Source organism: Neolamprologus brichardi, chromosome 9 (genome assembly GCF_056152115.1).
Source record: "Neolamprologus brichardi isolate AB-2024 chromosome 9, ASM5615211v1, whole genome shotgun sequence".
Taxonomy (NCBI): Eukaryota; Metazoa; Chordata; class Actinopteri; order Cichliformes; family Cichlidae; genus Neolamprologus; species Neolamprologus brichardi.
The window spans coordinates 37,115,231-37,141,515 of NC_142112.1; the positions used below are offsets into that span (position 1 = coordinate 37,115,231).

General features: G+C 42.3%; 3 protein-coding genes across 3 annotated transcripts in view; 1 reads left to right on the top strand and 2 right to left on the bottom strand.

The window, feature by feature from the left end:
- The window catches only part of LOC148101612 (uncharacterized), a 27,298-nt gene extending 20,453 nt beyond the window's left edge, over positions 1-6,845 (top strand). The window contains exon 3 of the transcript XR_015719668.1: positions 6,803-6,845. The gene's annotated coding sequence lies outside the window, so the exon portion shown is untranslated. The remainder of the gene's footprint in view (positions 1-6,802) is intronic.
- LOC102799385 (uncharacterized) lies at positions 1,460-14,227 on the bottom strand. Its single transcript, XM_087846519.1, has 3 exons — positions 14,126-14,227; positions 9,826-9,884; positions 1,460-3,053 (listed from the first exon to the last, which is right to left on the bottom strand). The coding sequence occupies exon 3, from the start codon at positions 3,046-3,048 to the stop codon at positions 1,546-1,548; it is 1,503 nt and encodes a 500-aa protein (XP_087702645.1). The 5' UTR covers positions 3,049-3,053; positions 9,826-9,884; positions 14,126-14,227; the 3' UTR covers positions 1,460-1,545.
- A 2,417-nt stretch (positions 14,228-16,644) lies between these two features.
- On the bottom strand, positions 16,645-26,285 carry ssr1 (signal sequence receptor, alpha). The gene is made up of 9 exons (XM_087846548.1): positions 26,134-26,285; positions 23,757-23,884; positions 23,537-23,633; positions 23,334-23,437; positions 23,097-23,255; positions 22,853-22,929; positions 22,678-22,756; positions 22,117-22,210; positions 16,645-19,409 (listed from the first exon to the last, which is right to left on the bottom strand). Exons 1-9 carry the CDS (start codon positions 26,201-26,203, stop codon positions 19,342-19,344), a joined length of 876 nt encoding a protein of 291 aa, XP_087702674.1. The 5' UTR covers positions 26,204-26,285; the 3' UTR covers positions 16,645-19,341.

The window sequence follows — 26,285 nt, forward strand, 5'->3', positions numbered from 1 at the left end:
CCTCGTCAGCCAGAAGCGACTGGTCACAAAACATGAGCTACAGCTGATTCCAAAAGGGAGGACATGAAACTCCTAGACACTCTGGGCTGGCTGTGTCTGCAGGTCTCGCCGCAGGAAACTGATAAGAGATTCGAAAGCTCAACATTATTCCCAACATACTGGATGTCAGTGTGGGCGTTGGGAGATGCAGGTCATTCAGATTGGTGCTGCTGAATAAGCATTTGCCATTGTGGTATACCATATGGTGAGGCATGTACCAAAACTCACCATCAGTGCGAACAGGTGTTTCAGTTTGACCAGAAGGTGATCTGTTCTGACATTCTGCTTCTCTCTGTGATCAGATGATGGGAATAATGTTTAGTTTTTAAGATTACACAGATGTTTGCACAGAACAGATAACACCATTCACATAGTCAACATATTTTACATAATATTAACATGACAATATTAACATCCACTTTGTTATGCGTGCATAGATTTTAACCCATGTTGCACCAGTGGCCTTTTAATTATGAGTTTTATTTAGACTTTTAGTAAATAGCCATGCAATTCATGAAACAAGAATCAGGAAGTTCTGGTAGAATTCTGTTGCTTTTTATTGGACGGTTTGACTAAAATTAGAAAACATACATAATTAATAACAGTTCAAAGGAAATCTTTCTACATGCTGGCTGCCAGCTTCAGACAGGCGTGTTTTTCCATGTCTTTTGTGAACATTTCAAAATCTGTGTAGCTCTAACAGGCGGTTGGCTAACACATACAGCGCCACCTCATTACAACAATGAGAGGTTCCAGTGGAAAGAATACATACTGCAGTAACAATAAAGCAACAGCACTTTTTCCAGTTGTTACACTTCATATCTTTCATTACAAGCAATTCATGTTAGAATACTTACAGAATTAAGCACTGCTACTTTTAACAATTTTTGAATTGAATTAAATATGCAACACTTATGAGGTCATAACTGATCTAATGGACTTCCACACAGTAACACTGAACAGGAGATTAAAGCTGAATTCTGTAAAGCCTGATTAAGATTGACCCAGCAGAAGAGCTTTGGTTCAGATCCCTCGTGTTTCTAGCTGTGTTCAAATTAACTTTGTCAGGATAATGTCCCATTAGTCTGCCACTTTTGTCACAGCAGGACACTTTGTGGGTTTGCTGATGCCTCAATAGGTTTGTGTTACGGATGAAAGACTTCACACTGCTCATATTTCAGTGGATTAACTTTAGTGTGGATGAGCTGATGATTTTTTAGATGATGAAACCTAGCAAAAGACTTTCCACACTGAGCACAGTTGAAAGGTTTAACTCCAGTATGAATGAGCTGATGTCGTTTTAAGATGCAACTCTGAGTAAAAGATTTTCCACATTGATTACAGATAAATGATTTAACTCCACTGTGGATGAGTTGATGTCTTTTAAAGTGACCAATAAGAGTAAAAGACTTTCCACACTGATCACAGTCGAATGCCTTGACACCAGTATGAATGACCTGATGTGCTTTTAAGTAACCAAGCCGTGCAAACGACTTCCCACAGTGGTCACAGCTGAAATGTTTTAGCTCCTGGGTGGATGAGCTCATGGACTTTTAAGCTGTAACTGTGAGCAAAAGCCTTTCCACACTGACCACAAACAAATGGTTTAACTCCACTGTGGATGAGTTGATGTCTTTTTAAGTGAGCAATCCGAGTAAAAGACTTTCCACACTGATCACAGCTGAATGCTTTGACCCCAGCATGGATGAGCTGATGCATTTTTAAGTGACCAATCAGAGTAAATGACTTTCCACACTGATCACAACTGAAAGGTTTAACTCCACTGTGGGTGAGCAGATGTACTTTTAACCTGTAACTGCGAGCAAAAGCTTTTCCACACTGACCACAAACAAATGCTTTAACTCCACTGTGGATGACTTGATGTCTTTTTAAGTGACCAATCTGAGTAAAAGACTTTCCACACTGATCACAGCTGAATGCTTTGACCCCAGCATGGATGAGCTGATGTGTTTTTATGTGGCCAATCTGAGTAAAACCCTTTCCACACTGACCACAAAAAAATGATTTAACTCCAGCATGGATGACTTGATGTCTTTTTAAGTGACCAATCTGAGTAAAAGCTTTTCCACACTGACCACAAACAAATGATTTAACACCAGTATGCGTGACTTCATGTCTTTTTAAGTTACTAATCTGAGTAAAAGCTTTTCCACACTGACTACAAACAAATGCTTTAACTCCACTATGGATGACCTGATGTGTTTTTAAGTATCTTTTCTGAGTAAAAGACTTTCCACACTGATTACAGCTGAATTCTTTAACTCCACTGTGGATGAGCTGATGTGTTTTTAAGTCGCTTTTCTGAGTAAAAGACTTTCCACATTGATCACAGCTGAATGCCTTGGCACCAGTATGAATGACCTGATGCGCTTTTAAGTGATCAAGGCGATTAAAAGACTTTCCACACTGATCACACCTGAATGCTTTGACTCCAGCATGGATGAGCTGATGTACTTTTAAGTTGCTACTCAGCGTAAAAGACTTTCCACACTGATCACAGCGGAACGCCTTGACACCAGCATGAATGACCTGATGTCTTTTTAAGTTGCTACTCAGAGTAAAAGACTTTCCACATTGATCACAGCTGAATGCCTTAATACCAGTATGAATGAGCTGATGAGTTTTTAAGGGACCAAGTCGATTAAAAGACTTTCCACACTGATCACAGCTGAATGCTTTGACTCCAGCATGGATGAGCTGATGTACTTTTAAGCTGCTACTCCGAGTGAAAGACTTTCCACACTGATCACAGCTGAATGCTTTGACTCCAGTATGGATGAGCTGATGTACTTTTAAGCTGCTACTCCGAGTGAAAGACTTTCCACACTGATCACAGGTAAAGCTTCTGTTCCCACTATCGATGCGCTGGCGTCTTCTGGGCTGCTTCATAGTGGTCAAAGGGACAACAACTGGATATGTGCTTGCCGGCGTTGGCTGTTTTTTGCTGATGTCCTCAATGTGTTGAGGTTTTGGCCTGCTTTCCAACATCTCTCCTATAATGACAAAGAAATAAAACAGAAAACCAAATGCCGTTATGGTAAGAAGTAACCCATAAACTGTACAGATGTACACATGGCATTCTTAGAACCTTATTCAGATCAAAAAGCATCCTCATAAAGTAAAATATCAATTTCAGAATTTTTTTTTAATTTTTGTACTTCGCATTGCTTCTTAATACTTCTCATTTATTGGTTTTTGTCTATTTCTACTACTATTTACATTGTAGATATATAGTGAAAATTAAAGACTCAAAGGGTTTATTGTCATATGTACAAGAAGAAAAAGCATTTCTCTGTGCAATGAAATTCTTTCTTTGCTGCCACACACACATGCCGGTTAAGTTAAGGGTTGAAAGAAAGTATGTATATATACACAAATGACACCAGATAAAATATAAATAATACAAATAAATAAGTGAAGATAAAATTTAAATGTGAGGTAGAAAATAAACCCCCACGTATAAACTTAAAAACACTACAAAAGACCAAGGATAAAGGAGGATTAGAACTACCTTTCAGCACTACTTCTTAGCCAACAGGCTTCAGTTTATCTCAGGATGGCTAAAACATACCCTCTTAGATGAACCTTGGCTAGATGTAGAACAAGCACTTTGCAATAATCTAGAGATTTCAGATCTCCATTTATCAGCTCAAACATCCAATGACATGAATGCTTCAAAAGCGTCAGCATCAGCTCTTCTCTGACAGCATGGTGGGAGTTTCTAAAATTGACGGAGTCTTCATTAATCCCATGCAAACATACACCTATCTGGAACAACCCTGACATATTACAAAACAATAATATGATAAACATTTCAGCTTGGAGTGGTAAAGGAATCAAATATTTAGAACATATAGTGGAAGGAACAGAATTTATTTCATTTGACAGACTAGTTACACAATATGGGATCAACAAGAAAAGATTTTTAGAATATCAACAAATTAAATCCATAGTAAAAAAGAAATTTAAACCGGGTCAAGTTGAACTACAAACACCACCAAGTGTGGTTCAATTTTTTACTCTTAAAACCCCCAAATTACTATCCAAAATATACAGAATGCTTTCTAAAACAGATGAATCAATATCACTTCCTATTGCAAAATGGGAAGCAGATTTATCAGTTAACTTAGACCAAAACTTCTGGTCTCAGATTTGCTTAAAAACCTTTCATCTAATTAGAAATCCCAGTCTTCAATTAATTCAATACAAAATACTACAAAGAGTGCACTATACAGGTCATCGGATGTTCAAGATGGGCTTTACGTCTACCAACAACTGCTCACACTGTCAAACCAAAACACCGGACAATTATATCCACGCTCTTTGGTTCTGTCTACCAGTTCAAAAGTTTTGGCACGAGATATGTGAAGACTTATCAAAGTGTCTGAAATGTAAAATTCCAACCTCCCCTTTAGTATGCTTGTTGGGAAATTTGGATGATGTCACTACAGAAACTAATACAGTCCACATGGTTTTTACTGCCCTATGCATCGCCAAGAAAATGGTCCTCATGAACTGGAAAAATAAAAATAATCTTAATTCTAGCCAATATAGAAACTATCTAATAGATCACATTAGTCTCGATATAGCCTCTGCCACCACATTAGATCAATCCCTCTGGGCTCCTTTGATCATCTCCATCACCTAGCGGGGGTAGGTGGTCGTGGTTTGGTCCCGCCTTAGCTATTGTGGTTGATGTGGAGGTTGGGACGGGCTTAGGGCACCTGGAGGACCCCTAGAGACGTTATCCCTGGAGGGCTTAACCCGGGGGTTGTGTTCATAACCTGGTTAGTGGCTCTGGTCGCTCTTAGAGGTTGTTCTCCTCGTGGCTGCGTGCAGCGGGGCTGGAGGATGGTCTGTGCTGGCGGACGTAGGTTACTGGCCTGGTGGCCTGGCTGCCCCTGAGTGTATCCGGGGCAGGCGTGGGGGTTTGGGGTTCGGGGGTGCTTCGCCTCCGTGCTGGGGCTCTGGCTGGGCCTTGGGGGCTTCGGTCCTCGTCAGTGTGTCGCCGAGGTTGTGGGCGGGTGGGTGCACGGGGGCTCAGCCCTGGCGCAGGGGGCCTCTTGTGCATCGGCCTAACTGAGGGGCTCTTCAACTGGCAGGGAGGTTGTTCCATCCTTGCAGGAGTCCACTCTGCAGGTGGGGGAGAGACATAGGAGAGGTGGAGAATAAACTTATCCTGGGTGTCTGTTGTCTGGTGTAGTCTGGGAGATGATTGAATGTTGGGGTGGGTACAGTTTCCTCTGCGGTGGGGTAGGGTGGGCTGCCCCGGGTCCTGTGGGGCTTGGCGGTGCTGCTGCTGTAGGCCCCCGGTCTGGATGGGCCTGGGCTCCCTTGCCTTGGTAGATACCAGAGGACGGGGGTGCCTACTGGGGTCAGCGGGGGAGCTGGCCCTAGGGAGGGGCATTCTCCCCTCCCTTCTTTTCCTCCCCATCCCTGGCTGCCTCCCTCTTCCCGCTCCACCACACCCACCCACACAGGTAGGTACCTGGACCCGGGGTATAGAGTATGTTTGGGGAGTGTGATTGTGTGTACATGTCCATTTATGTTTATTCCTACGTTGGGTGAGTGCTGAGTGTTTGTATATGTGTGCATGAGGGTGGGAATGCATGTCTGTGTCTGTGTGTGCCTGTTTGTCTGTGTCTATATGTCAGGTCGGGTCTTAGACTCCACCTCTCTGGGAACTCCCAGGCCCTCCAAGTGTGGAGGCCTATCTCCCCTCACCACACTCCCTGCCGGTGACTGATGCCCTCAGGGGTCGGTGCATTGGTGGTTCTTGGGCTGGGCGCTCAGGTATGTACCAGCTCACTCCCGGTGGCTACTTGGCGGGGCCTGGTGCCTGTTGCTCGGTCAGGCCTCTTCCGGGGCGCGGGGGGCCCTTGGGCCTCCGGCCTCTGTGCCTGCGGCTCGGTTCACTCTGGCACAGCTGGCTGCCGGCACAGCTGGCTGCCGGCAGAGCAGGCGGGTACGCCGGTGCAGCCCCCTCTAGCTTCTGCCTGGTGGCTACTGGGTGACCCCTCGTCTGGGGATCCTCAGCCCTTCCCATGAAGGTGGCACGGATGCCCCTCCAGTGGTCCTCCTTGGGCTCTTGCACTCTGGGGCCTCTGGATGTCTGGGGCCTGGATCTCCTCCATGCCTGCTTCATGCCCTGGGGGACAGGGCTATGGCTCTCTACATCCTCTTGCAGACCATTACATGGGGAAACCATTTGAATACAAGCGCGCCGATCCACACAGGTGTGCACACAGGTGTTCGCTGTTCGTAGACTTGAATCACACCTTTCTTGGCTGCTACTCTCTCTCTCTCTCATCCGGGACACGGGATTCCGGAGACCATTTATAGTAGTAATGGTCCACAATTTGTAAATGAAGTGATTGGATTAATGGCACAGCATCTAGGGATAACACTAAAACATCATTGTTCATATCACCCACAAAGTGCAGGGTTGGTAGAGAGAACTAATGGCACAGTAAAGCTAAGACTTAGGAAAACAATGGAAGAGACAGGCAGGACATGGTTAGACTGTATAGAATTAGTTAAGATGTACATGAGGATTACTCCAACAGAGAACGGTCTGACGCTTTGGGATTATATATGGTAGACCATTTAGAGGTTTAGTCTTCTGTAGTGATGATAAAAAAGCAGAAGAGAGAACACATTAGCAGATTGAATGCTTAAAATGTTTAAAAGTAAAGAAGTCATGAGAACAAATCATCTGCCAGATGATTCTGTTTCTTTGCAGGAGCAGAGTCTGAAGTCTGGAGATTAGATGCTCATAAAGGCCATCATGGAGAGGAAGTGCTGGCCCAGTCCACGGCGGGAAGGTCCCTATCAGGTGCTGCTGACGACGCCCACAGCAGTGAAGATTGCTGAGAGAAACACTTGGATACATCAAGCGCACAGCAAGAAGGTAACACACTTCCTGGCCGACTCTGGGTAATGGTGAAAAGGCCAGCGGTACAAAGGGGGGAGTATATCTCTAGGACCTCTCGTCTTAATCCTGGTGAAGAAACCAATGGATCCAGGACCCAACTTAGAATGGCTAAGGAATGTGCTGTGCACCTTCTTGAGCCTGTTAGCCCTGAGTGGGTTGACTGGAGCGCACTGGGACAGAGCAAACCACACCCAGTACCCGCATGGGTTTTCAACCAACTGCTGGTGGCAGTTGAACACAACCGCTCACATAAACAACGAGACCAATGGTTATGCTTGTGATGCCACTGTCTACACATTCTTCTGGACTGTGGCCATGTAGCCACAGAGAGCGAGACAGTTTGTTTGATTGCCTTAGCAACACATCCAGGAGTAAACGTACTTGGAACACTGCCAAATTTTCAACTCCTCTGAACCTGAATGGAAGGTTGATTCACCAGTAGCCAGGAAGGTGAACTGCTCTGGTAAGACAGACCTGCTAGCCTGACTCCAAGTATCTGACTCACTGCAGGACATTGAACAGCTAAACAAACTGGAAGCAGGCCAGTTACCCATGTGTATGAAGGGCAATGGATTAGTCCAAGTTGGAGATTACCATGGAATTTGTGCAACGTCACCTATTCTTTTTGTCCTCTGCAAGAAGGGATGTAAACAGAGAAGCCTTTTGTCTACATTTACATCATGAACACTTCTCTAAGCTGGTTGAGGTTTTTAACCCAAGAAGATCAAAACAGCTTGATCTAATTTCCTTCTAAAAATCTTTTTCTGCAGAGACAACAGGAAAGGAAAAGCGTTGTAAATGCAGATAATTCACCAGTTGACTCTAACCCCCACAGGATGCCTACAGTGAGAAGATTTGGGGGGTTGATAGGACTCACAAAAAGGAGTGTTGACCAGGCTACAGCTTTGAAGTTAGCTAAAAGCCACATGGACCAAACAATAAAATCAACTGATGTGTGTGAGTGCCTATGTCTGTATACAGTTGGATTGTAGTGACATATGATTTTTGAGAATGTTGATTCTTCTTGTTTGATTGCTGACATCCAGTTGTTTACTTGCAAGTTGTAGTTTACTGTGTATGAGATCAATGAGAAGCAGGTTAACTGCTTAAAAGAATTAAGTGTGAAGTTTTGCTGCAATAGGAGGTGAATGACATGACAGAAGCCTGTGTATAAATGACGCCTGCGCTGAAAATGTCAAGCAAGTGGTGCATGGCTGAGAATATACTACACAGGAATAATTTGGAGCATACAAATAACAAAACAGGAGGGAAATGTTAAAGTGAATTGTTAAATGTTGTCATTTTTATGCTTACCATCTCTACATTGTTTCAACTCTGTGATGAAGGGAATTCCTTTGTCCCCCTCCCCAGCCTCTCGAGGTTCGGGGGGGGGGGGGGGGGGGGGGGTGCTGTAGTGTTTTATCACAAGCACATCCTTCTGAAGGGTTGTTTGATGTTTGGTAAGCTTCCTGCCCTTTTTATGGCTTCACTGTGTTGTGCATGGTGGACCAATACAGGAATTGAACCATATACTAGGTGTGGGGGAGATTGCCATTTTATGACTAAGGATGTTGTTAGAAACAGTTGGTGCTTTTGCTGTGATGTGTATTGTGTGAACTGTTTTCCCAATAAAAGGTAGCAAGCGGAGGCCTTTGGTTCCTGTATTGAACCAAAGACAGCAAGCGGAGGCCGGATTTGGGGTCATTTTGTGGTAGACACCGACGAGGCCTCCCTTGCAAGTAAATCGATCGATCGCTGACTGTCTTGTTTTCTTCATGATGAATAAGTCTCTAAACTAGCGGGGCTTGTGGAAACACAGACCCAACAACAGAAACGGTGGTCTTATATGTATAGTATATAAACTGAAAACACACAGTTTAGTTCAAAATTTAGATGAGGCAATGTCAACAAATCAACTCGTTAGAGATTCATCTCCTGTTAAAAAAACAAAACAATTCCACAAAACAAGAAAACTGCACCAAACACCATAAAATAACAGTATGGCCAAATAAAAAAGTCTTCTCAGATACTGATGCTTCTTTCCTTTATGACACAAAAAATAGGAGACTGATTTTTTTTAAGTTAATTCCCAATTAAACTAACTGTAAGACGTTTAACTACATTGGTGTCTGTATTAATGTTCAAGTCCTAAATTATTACCTTTAAAGTGTTTGTGTTAATGACATCATGTACAGTAAGACAGGCATGGAGAATAGCACTGACTGGGAGAGGCTTTAAACAGATCACATACTCAGTTCAATTCAACATATAAGACTTTAAGAATGCACAAGCATCTATCGAAAATCTATTTATTTAAACTGTCATCTGTGTTATTATTATGTACAATTATAATGTATTGTTTATCTCCCTTAAATAAACAGGCAGCCTTAAAGTATGAAATATCCATATACAAAACCACAAATAAATGTGTCTATTGTCTCAGTGGCTGACAGTGGCCCACAGGCCTTAATGTGAGCTTGAAGCCATTTATATTGTTTAAGTTGTTTAATGTGTAGGTGCTCATGATAAACACATTTTGAATGAAAGCCAGGGAACTTTGGTAGCACAAGTTCCCTGAAGTTCACACATTGAAACAGACTGACATGCACCCGTCTGGGCAGCCAGAGAAATTTTGCTTTTAGACTTTGCAATTCGTTTTATTTCTATATCTGATAAGAAAACTATTCAATCAGTTATTTGTGGTAAATAAAATACAGTTATAGTTTAAAGCTGTTTTAAGCACCACATCTGAAATTCAAGCATTTGTCAAATCTTGACAAGACAACATTACAATTCAAGCACCTTCAAGGATTTAAAGCACCCATACGAACCCTGTAACTGCAGTGGTGAGCTGTTCCTCCGCCCGACTCTTCTCCCAATGCCAGTCCCCCTGTGACATCAAACAGATCTTTATTTTGCAATTCAGTTAGATTTAATGTAGGGCATTACTTTGATGTTTTACTTTTGTGAAACAGTGAAAGATGAGTGTCGGTACATTACGTTCAGTTTGTGGGTTACAACAGAAAATGTTACATTAATGTTCTCACATGGTATCGGACAGGCTAATTTCAACAAACCGAGGACGCTTTGCCCGATAACAGGAAAAAGACATCTTTTAAAACTCGATTCATATTAACGCTCAACATAAAACGTTCTCAAACCACGTTTGACCATGATTTAGACAGGAGAACAAATTGCGGCAGCGTCAGTCTGATTTTATTTGTTCCGTCTGGAGAGTAGGGCTGGGCGATATGGCCTAAAATTCATATCGCGATATAATTTGAAGCATGTGCAGTAACGATTTATATCACGATATATTCTTTTCTTCTGTATAACGTATTTTCCACACTAAAAATCCTTTAATTTTCACAAAAATCGAGAGTGTGCCTTACGTATGAATTCTGGTTGTGCTTACTGACCTCGAACCAATTTTGGTGTGCAGAAATCTGTTAAAAATGTTTTAGTACAACTTTGGTAAGCTGCACTGCTTGATGGATTGTCAGAGCATTACGGCTGCCGTAGTGAGGAGATTCGCGGAGTAATCTGGGTCCAAAACTCCGTCCGCGTCAGGTCCCAAAGTCAAACGAACACTAAGAGTTAAAAACGGTCTAAATTCTTTCATCTTTAATTAAACCATCAGCGTTGCTGCTTTATCGGGTGTAACAATTACGTTTTACATCCATGCATCCATGAAAACAGAATTTATTACATTTAACGGAGTTAGAAGTTAACAGAAAGTTAGCTCACTAGTTTCCACCTAAACATTTCATACCATGTTCTGACTGAGAGATTTTTGAAACTAATTCAAACGTACAGCTCTGCTACCACTTCCAACATAAATGAAGACAGAAAAATAAACAGCAGTGGCGTTTGCAGGGTTACTGAAGTTGGACTACCTGGTATATGTTGTTGTGCTACGTGATTGCTAGCGACACAGCTATGTTAGCATAACATTAGCACAGTGAAGCTGGAGGATGAACGCCAACTTTTTCTCCACTCGATAAAAGTTAACGTGAGGGATTCTGGTGGTCAGGGACAAATGCAGTCGCATAGCAGGATGCTATACACGGGCCAAACTTCAGTCAGGAGAACAACTGAGATCATTCATCCACAATATGAGGTTAGTGATTAATATACTGCAACAACATGGGAACAGAGCAGCTGCGAGAGAATTCAACATTAATGAATCAATGTTACGGAAGTGGAGGAAGCGCAGTTTTTGGCTTTCCCCATATTTCAAAAGTGCTTCATCTCTTTGCTATGACTGTCGCCCGCCATAATTTGCAGATGATAATGGTTTTAGCTGCTGCGATGCTTTTGACCAAAACAGGCGCAGCTTGATGACATCATCAACATGCGCTATCACGATAGAGATTTTGACTATATCGCTCTATCATTAGCCAAATTTATATCGTTTCTATCATATATCGTTTATATCGCCCACCCCTAGCTCAGTGATTAAATCATTAATTAAAAATGTTTTCCCAGCTAAAGATCTAACGTTTAATAAAGCCAACTTAAGTGTTTTAGAGGTATTATTTGCCCCCTCGTGTTTGGGAGCAGTCTGTGGCACACAAGGTATGTTTACTATATTTAAAGATCTTTTAGAGTGCCGCTCTCTGTGTTTTGACCAGGCCACATGTCTCCTTCTGTCACCTAAAAGTACAGAAATTTTAAAACCTCCTAGTAAACAGGGTCCCAGCTTCTCCTGGGAAAAATCACCACTGCCATAATCCTTGCAGCTTTGACCCTCTACACATCACACATCAGACTGCGGAGACAGAGCATGAAGGTGGTAAGGAGGAACTAAGGGGGGGGGGGGGGGCTCGGCAATGTAACTTCGATAGAGATTGACAGACCACGTGTCCTTTGCGCATTGCTTTGTGGGTACCCGTGGCAACAAAATCAAAACACTGCATCAAGCGCTAGTATTTCCAGCACCAGTAATCATTAATTCTGCAGTTTTAATCCCTACTTGCCCCAAAAACAGTTGTGTACAAAACGACGAAGAACACGGCAGGTCCGTACAAAGACAGACTCGACAAAAGGGCAAAAAAAACAACAACAAAAAAAAGGACGAGGAAAAAATTCAAAGGAGTGAAAGGGTCAGACCCATACGAGCATACAGAGTGGAGTAAGGACGTTAGCGTGCTGCCCAACTTTCATCACACACATATTTATTATTATATGGTCCCAAGTGTGAGTTCATACACTCACAAAATGTTTAGTAACTTCAGATCCTGCAACAAGCCCAGGTCCAGTTTACTTTGGTGATTTGGACTATTCCATTTCACAGCTGTTGTTTTTTTCCCTTTATCTCCTGTACAGGCCAACACAATCTACTTGTTGTATCAGGTTGTAGTGTTACACAACATTTTCAGATCTAATAGAAATAAAATGAGTGTTTCATAATTCATTCAATTTATTGTCTTTATTTGTAACTGGCATTATTGTTTCATTCTATTATACAATCTTACAAGAAAGAAGCAAAATTGTATTCAATTATGCTTTATTAGCTGGTTCTGTAAAAAAATAAATAAAAAAAATCCACAATACAAAAAATAAAAACATTGCAAAACAACAACTGTAAAACAGTCATTCATCACTTGATTGCTTCAATACAACCCTTTGGCATATATATGCGGGACATTGACAAAAACATATACTTGTATTCACAGGATAAAACAGTTTTTTTTGTATCACTAATTGCCCAGTACGATTACAGCATACAATATTATTGTCACTGCTACATTTCTGTAATGCGAACCAGAAATTATTTCCACTACTAATTAATTACCGTTGAGCTTAAAGGTCCTATTAATAAACGGTTAACGAATGTGTATTTATGAAGACGATTTGTGAGACTAGTAAACTGATGATACGTACGATGGTCTTTCGTTCTACACGGTGCATTTCATGGTCCTGTACCCATCCGTCGGTAAACTGTACCTGGGCTTGTTGCAGTGACCTGAAGTTACTAAACTTCATGAGTGTATGCACTCACTCCAAGAACCGTATAATTATAAATATGAGCGTGGTGAAAGTTGGGCAGCACGCTAACGTATTTTGTCCCTCTGTGTGCTCGTACGGGTCTGACCCTTTTACTCCTTTGATTTTTTTCCTCGTATCTTTTCTTTGACTTTTCATCAAGTCTGTCTTTGTACAGACCGGCATTGTTCTCCTTTGTTTTGTACATTCCTTTTTGGGGGGGGCAAAGAAAAAGCAAGAAGGTATTGGAACCGGAGAATCAATGTTTTGCGGTGATGCAAATGCTTGCGTTTGATGCGGTACTTGGATTGTTTTGCCACAAGTTCCCAGCATGAAATGCGCGAAAGTCACGTGGTCTGTCAATCTCTGTACCTATTTTTCTCTAAACAATTTGAAATTTAGACCCTGAAATACTCTGCAAGAAACCAAGAAGGTCTCCCACTCAGCAGGCATTATTCTCCATTTCACCGAGTTAAAACAAATATGTCGTGGGCATAATTAGAAGAAACAGTAATAGTCTCCAAAAGTTGATTCTGTTCATCTGGACGTAGCGTTTTCTGGGAGAAACGTTTCGTCACTCATCCAAGTGACTTCTTCAGTCTCAGCTGACTGCAGGTTTCCCCAATCTTATAAACAGTAATTTGCATAATGACTGAAACCAGACCATTGAAGGAACAATGGGCTGTGAGGTCAGTTCCTTAATCATATGATTGAGAATGCATCAAAACAGTAATAGTGTTTCACCCAGAATTTTGGGCTTTCACAGCAAAACCTCACAGATGTCAGTGTTGTAGTTCACTCCGACTGGAGGTCCAAATGATTTCAGTGAATCCAAACTAAGAAATAAAATCAGAACAACCACATGTGGACACCATCCACCTTTAACCCACTATGAGCCTTCATATGAGACTAAATCACCAAGGACTACACATAAACCACCTCTGAAAAATCATTGGATCTATTTGTACACATGTCGTATGGAGTCGTATTCCCCTCGTGTTATCACACAGCAACTAAAGCAGCTAGCAGCATGCTAACATAACTAGCTAAAGGCTAGCGCCAGCTTAATCACGTGTTCGGTCACATATGCTGTACCTGTAATGTGATGTACCCATAAAAGTGATTTGATTTGAGATTGGTTACCTGTGCAGGAGAAAAGACCAAAGACTAGTGATGTGTCCTGTGTCTCGAAGCTCCGATACCTGTGTCGGGTAATCTCGGGGGAGTTTTTGTGAAGCGCGTATCGAGGCTCGCTTTGATTACGTATGTAGTGACGTTCGAGGCCTCGCGGGCAGTCCGTACCATGTGACTGATTCAGGAAGTGGCTCGCCGGTTCGCGCCAGATTCCAAATAAAATGGGCAGCAAAACACAGCTGATTTCCCCATCAGTGTTGTTGAACTGTACGTGCTACATAGTTAATTGAGCATTTCTTGTTCGATGGAACCAGCAAGAAAGAATTTTTTTTAAAATCTCATCTCTTCTAATAAAGTATGCACACAGTAATAAATATCACGAATGATTAGCACCATAATATAAATAAACAACACTGCAGATCCTATAATCTGATTTCTGTCTTTTAGTTTTTTAAAAAGTGAAGCGCCACACACTAGTTTGTGTCATTATCCAGATGTACATAAGCATGATTACACAGTTACTAGGGGTGGGTTTTGATTATCGATTAAAATCGATTCTTGGATAACGTCATGTCGATTCATTAAAATCCTGAATCATTTTTTTAATATAAATTCATTTTGCCGAAAATGCCAGAATCTCAGGTTAAACCTCACAAAATTTCAACAACCACCAAACAGCTAAAACAGTAAATGAGAGCAGGAACACGGATTCTGCACAAAGACGTAAACACAAAGCGCGGAGTCTCCGACGGATCAGAAGCAGTCAGATGTCGCCTTTCTCACCCGACGGCTCGGACACGGTCGGTGCTGAAAGCCGACAGCTCGCTGATTCTTTCGGCGGGTCCGCGCTTTGTGTTTACGCCCTTTTTGCGCTGATTCTGAAGCTGCAGGTTTTTATCTCCAAACAATATTGACTGAACCAGCAGCAGGAAGATCCAAACTACACTCCACATAAACATCGTCATGAATTCCCTCTGACTTTTCCTGTTTTGCTTCCACCACAATAAAATCACACTTCATGCACAGCTCTCTCTCTCTCTCTCTCTCTGTACTTCAAGAACAGTTTCCCATCTAAAAATCTGTTTTCTGCATTATTCGCTTGCTTATTAAGCACAATTCTACCTTTGTTTACAGGCTGTCGGCCGCTGTTTTTTCCTTTTACTTACTTCCGAAAAGAAAACCTAATTTCTGCTGTTCAATACTGAACAAATTTAAAGTTTTTAAAATTATGCAAAATTGCAAAACGCTCAGCTGTGTCTCTAATCAAACCTCTGTAACTTTGCTCTGCTTCACTTCAGCAGCATCAGGTAATGTTCATATGTTGATTAATGGTTTTCTTTTGTTTTTGATCCACTGCAGAATATTTTTTTAAAATCCCAGGCCAGGAAAATTGCCTTCACGTTTTTGTGTGTTTTATCCTCACTTACTTTGACACAAAGGCATCTGCTGATGCTCACACCTTTGATAAAGTCTCCAAAGTGTCAGCTTTCTTTTTATATCTATAAAAATATACAAAATGTACAGATGCATGATCTGAATTATAATATTTCTGACTGTCTGAGGCAAAATTTCCCCGAATTGAATCGAATCGTGGATCAAATCGATTCTAGAAATCAGTGACGACACACAGCTACACAATCATAGCAAAACTCTGTCCTGATAGTTTCCAGTTTCTCTTTTGTATCAGACATACTGAGACAATATTCAGGATAAATAACCAAGAAAATAATTTGTTTATTCAGTTTAGAGGTTTACACATCACTATAATCACAGAGCCTGTTTCACTTGAATCGTCCACATGATGGCGCAGTAGAGCAAATGAATCATCACAATGCTTGGATGGAAAGCTTCAGTTCATCACTAGGCTTCATCTCACCATCACTACCAAAGACTGAAGGGGAAGTCCGTGAAAAAGCTGGAGTCAGGCTGGCGAGGCCATGATGAGCTGGGAACACTATTTAGCAAAGCCTACCAGCTGCAGGAGAGTGAGTTTTCAAAATAAAAGTTGCTTTCTTCTTCTCTGAGGTTTATGTCTTCGTGCCATCGTGCCTCAGCGCCACCCACTGGAGCCATGTCGCCGTGTGATTGAACAGGTGTGCCTAATGAAGTGGCCAGCCAGTGCACAGTCAGCGGGGGCCTTTCAGTCAGTTAATGACATCACCAAGGACCACGCACATTTACACTGTGGTGCGCATATGTTTCATTCTGCTTGCAGTGCGCTCATGCAACCTCAGTAGCTTTAACGTTCATACTCCAACTGTAACTGACAAACTTTGTTCTAAATATACTCAAATTAAACACGTGAATTGCTTTGCATTAATCTGTAGTATTTTTTACTGTTGCCTGCACTCATCTGTAAGATTTTTTCCTGCTTGTTTCATCTACCCAGTTTTGTTTTGACCGTTACCAAACCTCATTTCTGCTTCCTTTGAACTCTGTAAAAACCTCATTCTTCACTTTTCTGCACTAATGGAGAAAAATCTTACACTTTATTCTTTTTTGTTAATAAAGACGACAGAAGCAGCAGCTCTACAGCAAATCCTCAGTTTATTTCCTGCACATTTAAAAGCAAATAAAAGAAAAGCTCAGATCTCTGAATTACAGCCCCCATCATTTTAGAAAAACAGAAACATAACAAAAACCTGTCAGCTTGGCTCCTTGTGGATGTGGGAGCCTCAGTGAACAGCTGTCAACTTCCATATCCACAAAAAGCTTTACAGGAAATGACATCTCTGCAGACCAGGAGCCTCATCTGACGCTCAAGCCCTGCAGAATCTGATGCCCCCTAGTGGTACAGTATACAAACCCCACCCCCCTCCCCTTTAATCCCAATCTTCGTCTTGAATAAATTAGCTCGGTAAATTTGCTCTGAAATCAGCATAAGTCAGCCAGTATTTACACCAGTGCTTCAACATTTTTCTGATCTGCACAGGCTGCTTGAGGAGAAAGGAGAAGTGAATAAAAACGTACAAACGGAAAAGGTAGAAAACAGGCACACGTGGAGAGGACCCGAACCGTTCAGTTTGTTAGATTCTTATGAGGAGTCTTTATCTTCTGAGCCTGAAAGCGAGCGCAACAGTGCTGATGAGTCCACCTGACGAGACACTCGGGGCTCCACTCGCATGTCTGACGTAACATCACGATGCAGATATTTCACAGGGCGAGCCGGGAGATCCGTAACATCTGATTTCACAAAACCTCATGAGTTGCGTCTCATATGTTAAAATACTCATGTGAGAGAAAAGAAAGTCGCTTTCATGCATTTCAATGCTTAAGGCTGTAACTAGATTATTCTTGCTATCGATGAACCTGCTGGATGATGGTTACTCCCCTCAGAGGCTCCCAGAGACCAAGTTAACCTTTTCACATGATTTAAAGAAGGATAAGCAAAACGTTTTCTGTCTAATGAACTCTTTCAGATTCCTAAATGAAAACTGTTCTAAAAACAGGACTTGGACGATTTTTGTTGATTTGACGCTTCACAGCACAGAAAACTCAGAAGCCTTGTCGAGAAAGAATCATGGCCAAAACTTTAAGTGGCATAAATTTTGTGTTTCGCACATTTTCTTTATGATATGGTGAAGAAAAATCATAAGAACTAAATGAGTTTAACTCAATCAAATTCATGCAGACTCTGTGTTTACAGCGTAAACAACATAACGTGCTGGATATCAGCTTCTGAGCCAAATGCTGATTGATGGCGATCCGTTCCTGCCTCAGAGTTCCATATTGATCCGTTTCTCAGCTTCGTGTCACCGTTTCCAGCCCATGACGCTCTCCCGGCATCATGGGCTGGAAACTCTCTGGATTTTAATGCAATTGAAAATCTCAAAAAGTAGAAGGACAAGCAAAAAACTCAAACGGATCAACTTCACGCACAAAGTCAGCAGCACATCGTCTGCAAAAATGATTTGGCTCAGAAGCTCAAAAGTCCAGCACACCACAGAACTGCAGGAGGAGGTTCGTCACTGTAAAACTGAAGCTTTGCAGAAATTTGATTTAGTTGCCAAAAACCCCGTGGAACATGATCATGACTGCTCTTCACTATATCACAGCAAAGTCAAACGCGCTGAGGCAGCACACTGTATGAACGTTTGCGTCACAGTGACTGTGATGATGGCGGGCAGCCTGTCACAGCCTCTGTAGCACAAGAAACTCAGCAGCTGCTGGATGTCATGTCGTCCATCTGTCTTATCAGGCAGATAATCAATATCTCCATATTCTCTCTCAATAATTAGCTGCCTGCTGAAATACACGGTTAATCAATTATATAAGGAGAAACTAGAGATTAATGCCTGGTGAGTTTCTGGAGATCTACTCGTACCACCTCCTACTGGCCACACTGCATTACTGCGGCCTGTTTCTTTTCTGTGCCGAATCAAAACAATATTTCATCATTGTTAGACAAAGATTTGGGCCTTTTCCCCCTAAATATCACATGAGCATTGAAACGTTGGCTCAAAACATCAGTTACAGTTTAAGAAGGACGGCACTGATAGCTGACCGACGGGATCAGACCACAAAAAAAAAAAAACCCTCTGAGTATCTGCAGAAGAGAAACTGAGTGACTGTGACTAAAGGGTGAAACACAGAGAGACAGCAGACAGAAGGGAAGCAGATTAAACCTTCAAAATCCCAACAAAACCAAAAATTATGTGCAGACAAAATCAACAAACAGAAAAAAATATACAAAAAAGTCAAAAACAACAAAAAAAACTGCATCTGTTACTGTAGCTCCTCCACACACCAGAGCAGGGCTGCAACTAACCAGTGTTTCTACTCTGAACCACTAACTTGAAAGAAGAGTCGAATTAGACAAAAATGATGGTGATGGTTTCAGCCCTGCGTCAGTGTGCGAGGCCAACAACACAATCAATACTGTCTCACAATGATAATGTCAGCAGTTGTTTTACCAAGGCTTAAAAAAAATCTGATCTTTGAAGAAAACCCATCAACCTTCAGAGAAAACAAACGCCCAACATGCCTGTTAGAGGATGAGCCTTCCCACATCTCTCTGTGACAGCGTCAGAAAAAGTAATCGTTAAACAAAAGGGGCTGCAGTGTGTGTGTGTGTTCAACAGTTTTTAAGCTGAGCCAGCCATCGCTGTGCTTGGCACTGGTTAAAGTTCCTCAGCAGAGGGTGCTCACGGTGGAGCTCTCAGCCCGCCTCCTCCTCTTCCTCCACGGGTGGATGACATTTTTGTTGAAGTGACGTTTGTCAGCCGTCACTCGTCTGAGCCGGCCGAGCGTTTCTGGTTCCTCTTGCGAGGAGATCTTTTGGGAGATGCTTTGTCTGAAGGAGGAGAAGAAGTTAAGAAGGTGAATTTTAGATTTTTTTTTTTAATGTTTTTTAAACTACCTCTGAAAACAGAGTGGTGAAGACACACGCCTTCAGGTTTTATGTTCTCAGAATCAGGCCAAACATGCTTTAAAAAAACAAAAAACAAAAAACAAAAGTGTCTTCCAAAAACATTTCACTGAAGCTTGGAGCTTTCTCACACACGTATTATTTACAGTGGAGACTCCATTAACAGGTTTGAGGTTTTTATTACATCTGACAAGTAAACTAAGGAATAGGGATGGGTATCGGTTCTGACATAAACGGTGGTAACCAGACCGAAAAGCAGCGCACATTTCGGTGCTTTTTTCCCTGAGATGTCACACACTTTGAAATCTAGCCAATCTTTTTACCTTTGCAAGCGCAGTAGGCGGGTCCAGGTACGTACGTTCTTTTAGAGCAGAGCTACAGATTAAAAACGCCCAAGGTGAAGCGGTCAAAGTCTGGCTGTACTTCACAGCAAAAGATGCAAACTCAGCAGCTGCAACAAGTGCTTTAAGCTGATACTGTGATACTGTCAAAGGAGGAAACACCTCAAATCTGATGAAACACCTGGCGACGCATAGCGTTTTTTTAAAAGCCGAGAAATGCGCCGTATTTGATAGCTTGCTGCGAGACCTCACACCGAGCACATCTACTGCGGGTGTGGTGCCTGTTATCGGACCCGGAGTTAGCAACATCCCCCAAAAACCCGAAGAGGAGAGTCCTGGCCCCTAGCCCTGCCAGTGTAGCAGAAATGATGAGGATGATGATGCAGCAGCAGCCGTTCTTCTCTGAGTGAGTCGCTTAATGTTGTTCGTGTGTAATTTACGTTGAGTAGGCTAACCACGTTATTACATTAATGCATGTAAGGTGAACTAGCAAACATCATCATAGCTACATGCGGCTGTCTTCTTGTTTGATGGCAGATACTCCCTTCACCCTGGACAAAAAGGCTAAAATGACCAAAGAAAGAGTGGGAAACAGCTAAACATGAGAGGTTTTTGGACAAAGTTTGTGTTCTCCATTATTTAAGCACCGGCACCGTTTCAAAAGTACCGGTTTGGTACTGTTATCGGATAAAACCTAAACGATACCCATCCCTACTAAGGAATTTTGAAAGAATTACATGATTCCAAAGAAACTGCCTTGAAGTTGTTGTTTAAGGTCCAAAGAAAACTTCAAGCAAAAAAAAAAAAAAAAAAAAAAAGAGCTCCTGCTCAATTACTTTGTTATTTCTGCTACCATCAGGCAGCGACACTTGGTTTTGACTCTCTTCCTACAAGCAGTGTGTAGGGGGAAAATTACCACACATGTAATGTGTAACTAAAATTATTTTACACCTGCAGCTCGACTGACAGATGACTTGGGTTGACTGCCTTTTGTATAAAAATGATTGAAAGTTGTAACTGAAGACTTTAGAGGATTTTATAACATCTGTAACAGTAATGAAAATATCACAGGTATGACAAAAACAAGCAACGGGATCACTAACATCTCCACATGTTTTCCAGACACTGGAGGAGTTTGCTGGGTTAAGTAAAAATGAAAGAAGGAAAATCATTTTTATAGCCAACATCCAACCAAGCAGCTGCACCACAACCCCGCTTACTGTGACCATCACGCTCTAACAAGACCAACTTTCACACAGAAGGAAGAATCCCAAGAACCAGATGGTCTGATCACAAAACAGGTGAATGTATGCCAATAATGTGACGTGATGTCAATGGGAAACTAACTGTGTTTAGTTTAACTTTCTGCAGTTTCTCACTAACAGATCAGAACATCTGGAGCACCAGGAGTGAGAGAAGAACACAAAACACTCCAACATCAGGACCAAAGTTTTGTTACAGACACACAAACACACGACATGCAGCAGACCTCACCTCTGCGACTCTGCACTGAAGACGCAGGAAAACATGAGAGCAAGGAAAGCAGAGAGAGGAGGAGAAAGAAGGTGAGTGATCCTCGCGCTCAGTCGAGGATTAAGACCATTCTGAAACAGCAGGTGAAGCAGGAAGAAAGAACAGAGCAGCAACAGCAGCAAACATCCTGAACCTGTTCATATAACAAACTGGAAAATGTTTGGGTGCGGAGAGAAACAGCAGCTCCACAGACGTCTGCCAACCTCAAGAGCTGCACAGGAAGCAGAGAGGTAATGAAAGCTAAGATGTTTAACCTGGAGAAATCTATGAACCTAAAAGTAACTGCCTAAACTAAGCATGTACTAAGAAATGTGCAAGCACTGTTTCAAACCTGAAATTTCCTCATTCTATGATCAGGTTGTATTTTAAATATCACTGAAATTGTGGCTCACTGCAAACACATGATGTCCACGTGGTCCAGTGCTCGTGTGTTACTCTAAAACAGCCAACATGCTTCTGCAGAGTCACTTCCATATTTAAATGGTTAAAGCTCGTGTAGTCTTTTGTTTAATTAAAGGAATTAAATGTAACTTTGGTGAATGTTTTCAATGTTACAAAAGATACACCTGCACGCGTGAATCAGCTGATTCTGTGAGGAGGAAAAGCTTAAAAGGTGCTCTGAGAAGCTGACAACAATCTCATCTGAGACTTGTGGTGTATAAACAGTTGGATTTCTGTGTCTGCAGATAACAAAGTACATAAAAAAGAAAGCTTGTGTGCGAGCTGATGAGGTCACAGGATGTGTGAGGAGTACGTACTGATCTGGTTCAGTGTTTCTGGGGGGATCCAGCTCAGGTCGACGTCGTTGTGGCTCGAAGTTCCTGTTTCTACCTTTGGAGCTGGACGCCTCCTCTACAAACACAAACACAGAATGAGCTGTCTGCTTTTTTTGTTGCTAATGACACCAACTCAACCTCATGTAGCTCATGCTTTGGCCAAAAGCTCCAAAGAGTTTAAGTCTGTGACAAACACCTGCAGATCCTGATGTAAAAAACAAACAAACAAAACACTAAACCACAGGTGTCGAACTCCAGGCCTCGAGGGCCGCTGCCCTGCATGTTTTAGATGTGTCCTTGATCCAACACAGCTGATTTAAATGGCTAAATGACCTCTCAGCATGTCTTGAAGTTCTCCAGAAGCCTGGTAATGAACTAATCATTTCATTCAGGTGTGTTGACCCACGGTGATATCTAAAACCTGCAGGACACCGGCCCTCGAGGCCTGGAGTTCGACACCCCTGAGCTAAACCATCAAAGGGTTTATTTTTCCCCTCAACTACCCATTTCTTTAAAAACAGTTTCATCTGATGGTATCTGCACCTTTCTGGACTCCAGCAGCTGGTGAAGGCCTACAACCACGAGCAGCCCAAGACCTGACAGGAAGACATACATGAAGATCCTGGCAGAGAGAGAGAGAGGTTGGGTTTATGGACAAATGCAGGCAAAGGGGGAGGGAAAAAAAAGCCAGACTGGGTGTATATATATGCATGCTTACGTCTCTCCATCAAGCCCATCCTCTCTCTCAGTGATGGTGACAGTCTGATTAAACACAGCATCCTGGAAAACGTTTCCCTGTAGGTGGGAAAAGAATGGATGAGAAATGTAAATAAAGAAACAAACGCAATGGTGGAAAATAATGGCTACACATGACCTTTTCCTACTTATTGTCCCAAATTTCCACACAGAATCCGATTCGTTACATCGTTGACGTTAGAAGAGTTTAAACCAGTCATGCTTACACTGCTGTCCTTGTAGTTGAGGTTGATGACGAGTCCGAATGGCCGCCCACCCATTGGCTCTGCGGGGATGAAGGAGTACTCAAAGGTGGCCTGTCTGCTGGGAGGAACCACGGTGCCGAGCTGGAGAGCGGTGAAGTTCTGGATGTAGAACTGGTAATCCTGAAAGGGGAGAACGGGACAAATTTAGAGAGAGATGAAGCTGCAGCTATGAATATTTGTTACAGCTCATTTTCTTACCTGTGGGTAACGGAAAGAAGCATCCAGAGACTCTACGATGAAGTTCTCCGACCCTTTGTTAGTGAAGCCAAGAAGGAACTTAACGATGTCGTTGGCTGGGAAGTCTAGAGGAAGGACGACATGAATCAAACGGGGGTTTCAATACAGGAAAATCTAGAAACTGCTGAATGAAAACAAGAGGGCGGATACACAAAGAGATTCACCTTCTCCTTTGACAAACAGGATGGTTGTGTCAGCGTTGGGGGAAGCCTTCACCTCTCCAACCAACGCTTCCTCCTCTTCATCTTCTTTTTCTTCCGTCTAGATAAGCGCACAGGTTTAGGTAACAGGACGAAGAACAGGTTCACGTTCATCGTGGTACAGTGAACAGCGAGAACTTGCATCATCTATGAACACATTTCTACAGCTAATTTAATCACTTACCAGTTCTGTGTTATCATCATCTTCCACTTCTGCCTCATCATCCTCTTCGTTCACGTCGTCCACCACGTCTTCATCCACAGCCTCAGCCTCCTCATCCTCAGTCAAATCCTGGGCATTTGCCACTGGTCCTGACAGAAAGTATGGGAATTTTTACCAAGCCTATAAACACAATCTTTATTTCATGCAATGGTTCAAAGCCCCCGGAGCAGCTACAGAGGTCGGATATTTAAACACATCTTCAGTTCACCAATGAGCTCCATGATGGTTGGAAAAATGGATGCAAGCCTAAAATTGACCACAACACAGATATGACTTTGTACTCAATCAATGTTCTTCTGGTACCTAAGACTACATGGTTCTCAAACTTGAGAAGAATCCAAGCATAGCCTGGAGAACAGATCCAGACCGAGCTAAACACTGAGCTGCAGCATTCACTACAACCTAAAAACTTGGAAATTACAAAGTCTACTTTTGGTGGTTTAAAGCTTGGGATGATAGATTGTGTTAAGGTAACATCACACAATCTTTCAAAGGTAGATACAAACATCAAAGTCTCCATGTTTGTCTCTCTGAAGCCATCCATGTAAATATATTATAAACAAACAAAAACAGTTCTACATTTTCCAAGACGGCCATCATCTCAGATCTAAGTCAAGTGAAGAAGGCAACTGGACTTCACTTCTCACCCAAGAGCCATCTTTAGTTCTAGAACTAAACGGTAGCGAGTCACATGTATTTAAACCTTACTGGCATTTATGGTCACCACACTGGTTCACTGGTTGTATCAAGCGCAAACTGTAACATCACCAGATCCCAGTCATCGTTTACATGGAACTTGAAGGCATCAGTGCTGGTGTAAGTGTAGAAGTTTCTGCTGTTTCAACATCTGCTGTAATCAGGGAACCTTTGAACTGTGGTATTGATATACAACTAAAAACTTAGTTTACAAAAACAAAAAAAAACCCAAGTTGATCAAACAGTTTTCTCTTCCACCCAGCTGGCTGCACATGGCACATGGCCACACCGTTCGCCCCATGACAGCTGGAACAGTTGTCTGTTGTCCAGTTCAGTGTGGATGGAGCCCGCGCTGAACTGGATAGAGTTAAGAAAATTGACGAATAACACTAGCATGCAAACATTTTTGAACATTTAACATTCAGTTCTGCGTGAAAGCAAATATCTTTGTTCAGCTCATCAGTGCAGTCACACCCTGTCAATTAGGGTGCAGCTATCCACTTGTTTAAATGCTTATCCAAATGAAGGCAGCATACCCCAGCTAACAGAGTCAGACACTGACACACAAGATCATTTCAGAGTCACCCATTTGCCTGACATGCATCTATTTGGGCTGCAGACTTCTCCATCCAGGATGCTCCAACTCAGAACCTTCTTGCTGTTTTGCAACCATGATAACCAATGCAGCACCATGCTGCCTAGTTTTATGACTCATGACAGCGACCCAATAACAGTCAGGTTAGTCCAACTACTTCCGCTCACTCTGTCTGCATATACACAAGGCCAGGGATTAACCAACACATTAAAATGAAACTTATTACAACATTATTAACCGTGATAATAATGATATGCATAATATCCACACAATACCAAGTTCTTGGTTAGACTTTATGATTACAAATATCAATACCCTAACATAAAATTGCTATTGTTAAACTCTCTAAAAGCGTATCCCCACAGGCGTGTGATGTGAAAACAGTGTTGCTTAAAAGAAACAGGAAGCCAACACGTCCGTTTCGTCATGTAAACGCCGAACTAACTCACAGCTTACAATCACAGCCAACAGGATACAATCCAGATAACTTAATCGGCTCCAAACACCCGTTCAGCTGCACAGTGTGCAGACCAATTGAGTAAATAAGCCATACTCTTACAGACTTAATGATCTACTTACATTAATTAAGCGGGCATTTGAAGTAACAGTCACTCTGTGATTCAGTTCTGCGGGGTTTTGTTGATTACATCATATTATGTGTGGCAACTCCGAGGCTCCGTTTACACAGAGAGGAAATAAAGGAGCTGAAATAAAGCAGCACGTTAACTGAGCCTCTTAGCTTCCCTGCTAACAGTAAGGACACGTCAGTCTAACCAGGCGTTTAAAGTACCTTCACGTGAGCTACCTTACGCTAAATTACACGAAACAACAAGAGGCATTTGCGAAAACGAAATCCACCGTGGGGATATCCCTCTAATAGCCCCACATTTACGACGAATCCCTTCATTTTTATATACACGCTTCACTTTAACCAGCACGCTTAACGGAGAGCGGCCTTCCCCTTTCCCCACAGCAGCTACTTAGCTCGACAGCTAACACTTCTTTTTTCCCCGCTTTTCTTCGTATCTTGAGCCGTTACAGACTTACCTTTGATAAGGAGAGTCGCCGGAAAGGCTAACAACACCAGTAGCAGAAGTTTCGGCAGAAATTTCATCATTTTGAAGTCGAAATCAGTGCGTTCTCATTCAGCGTCGGTCAGACAGTCAGGCTGTCTATGAGCGTCGGTGTACTGCTTCCGT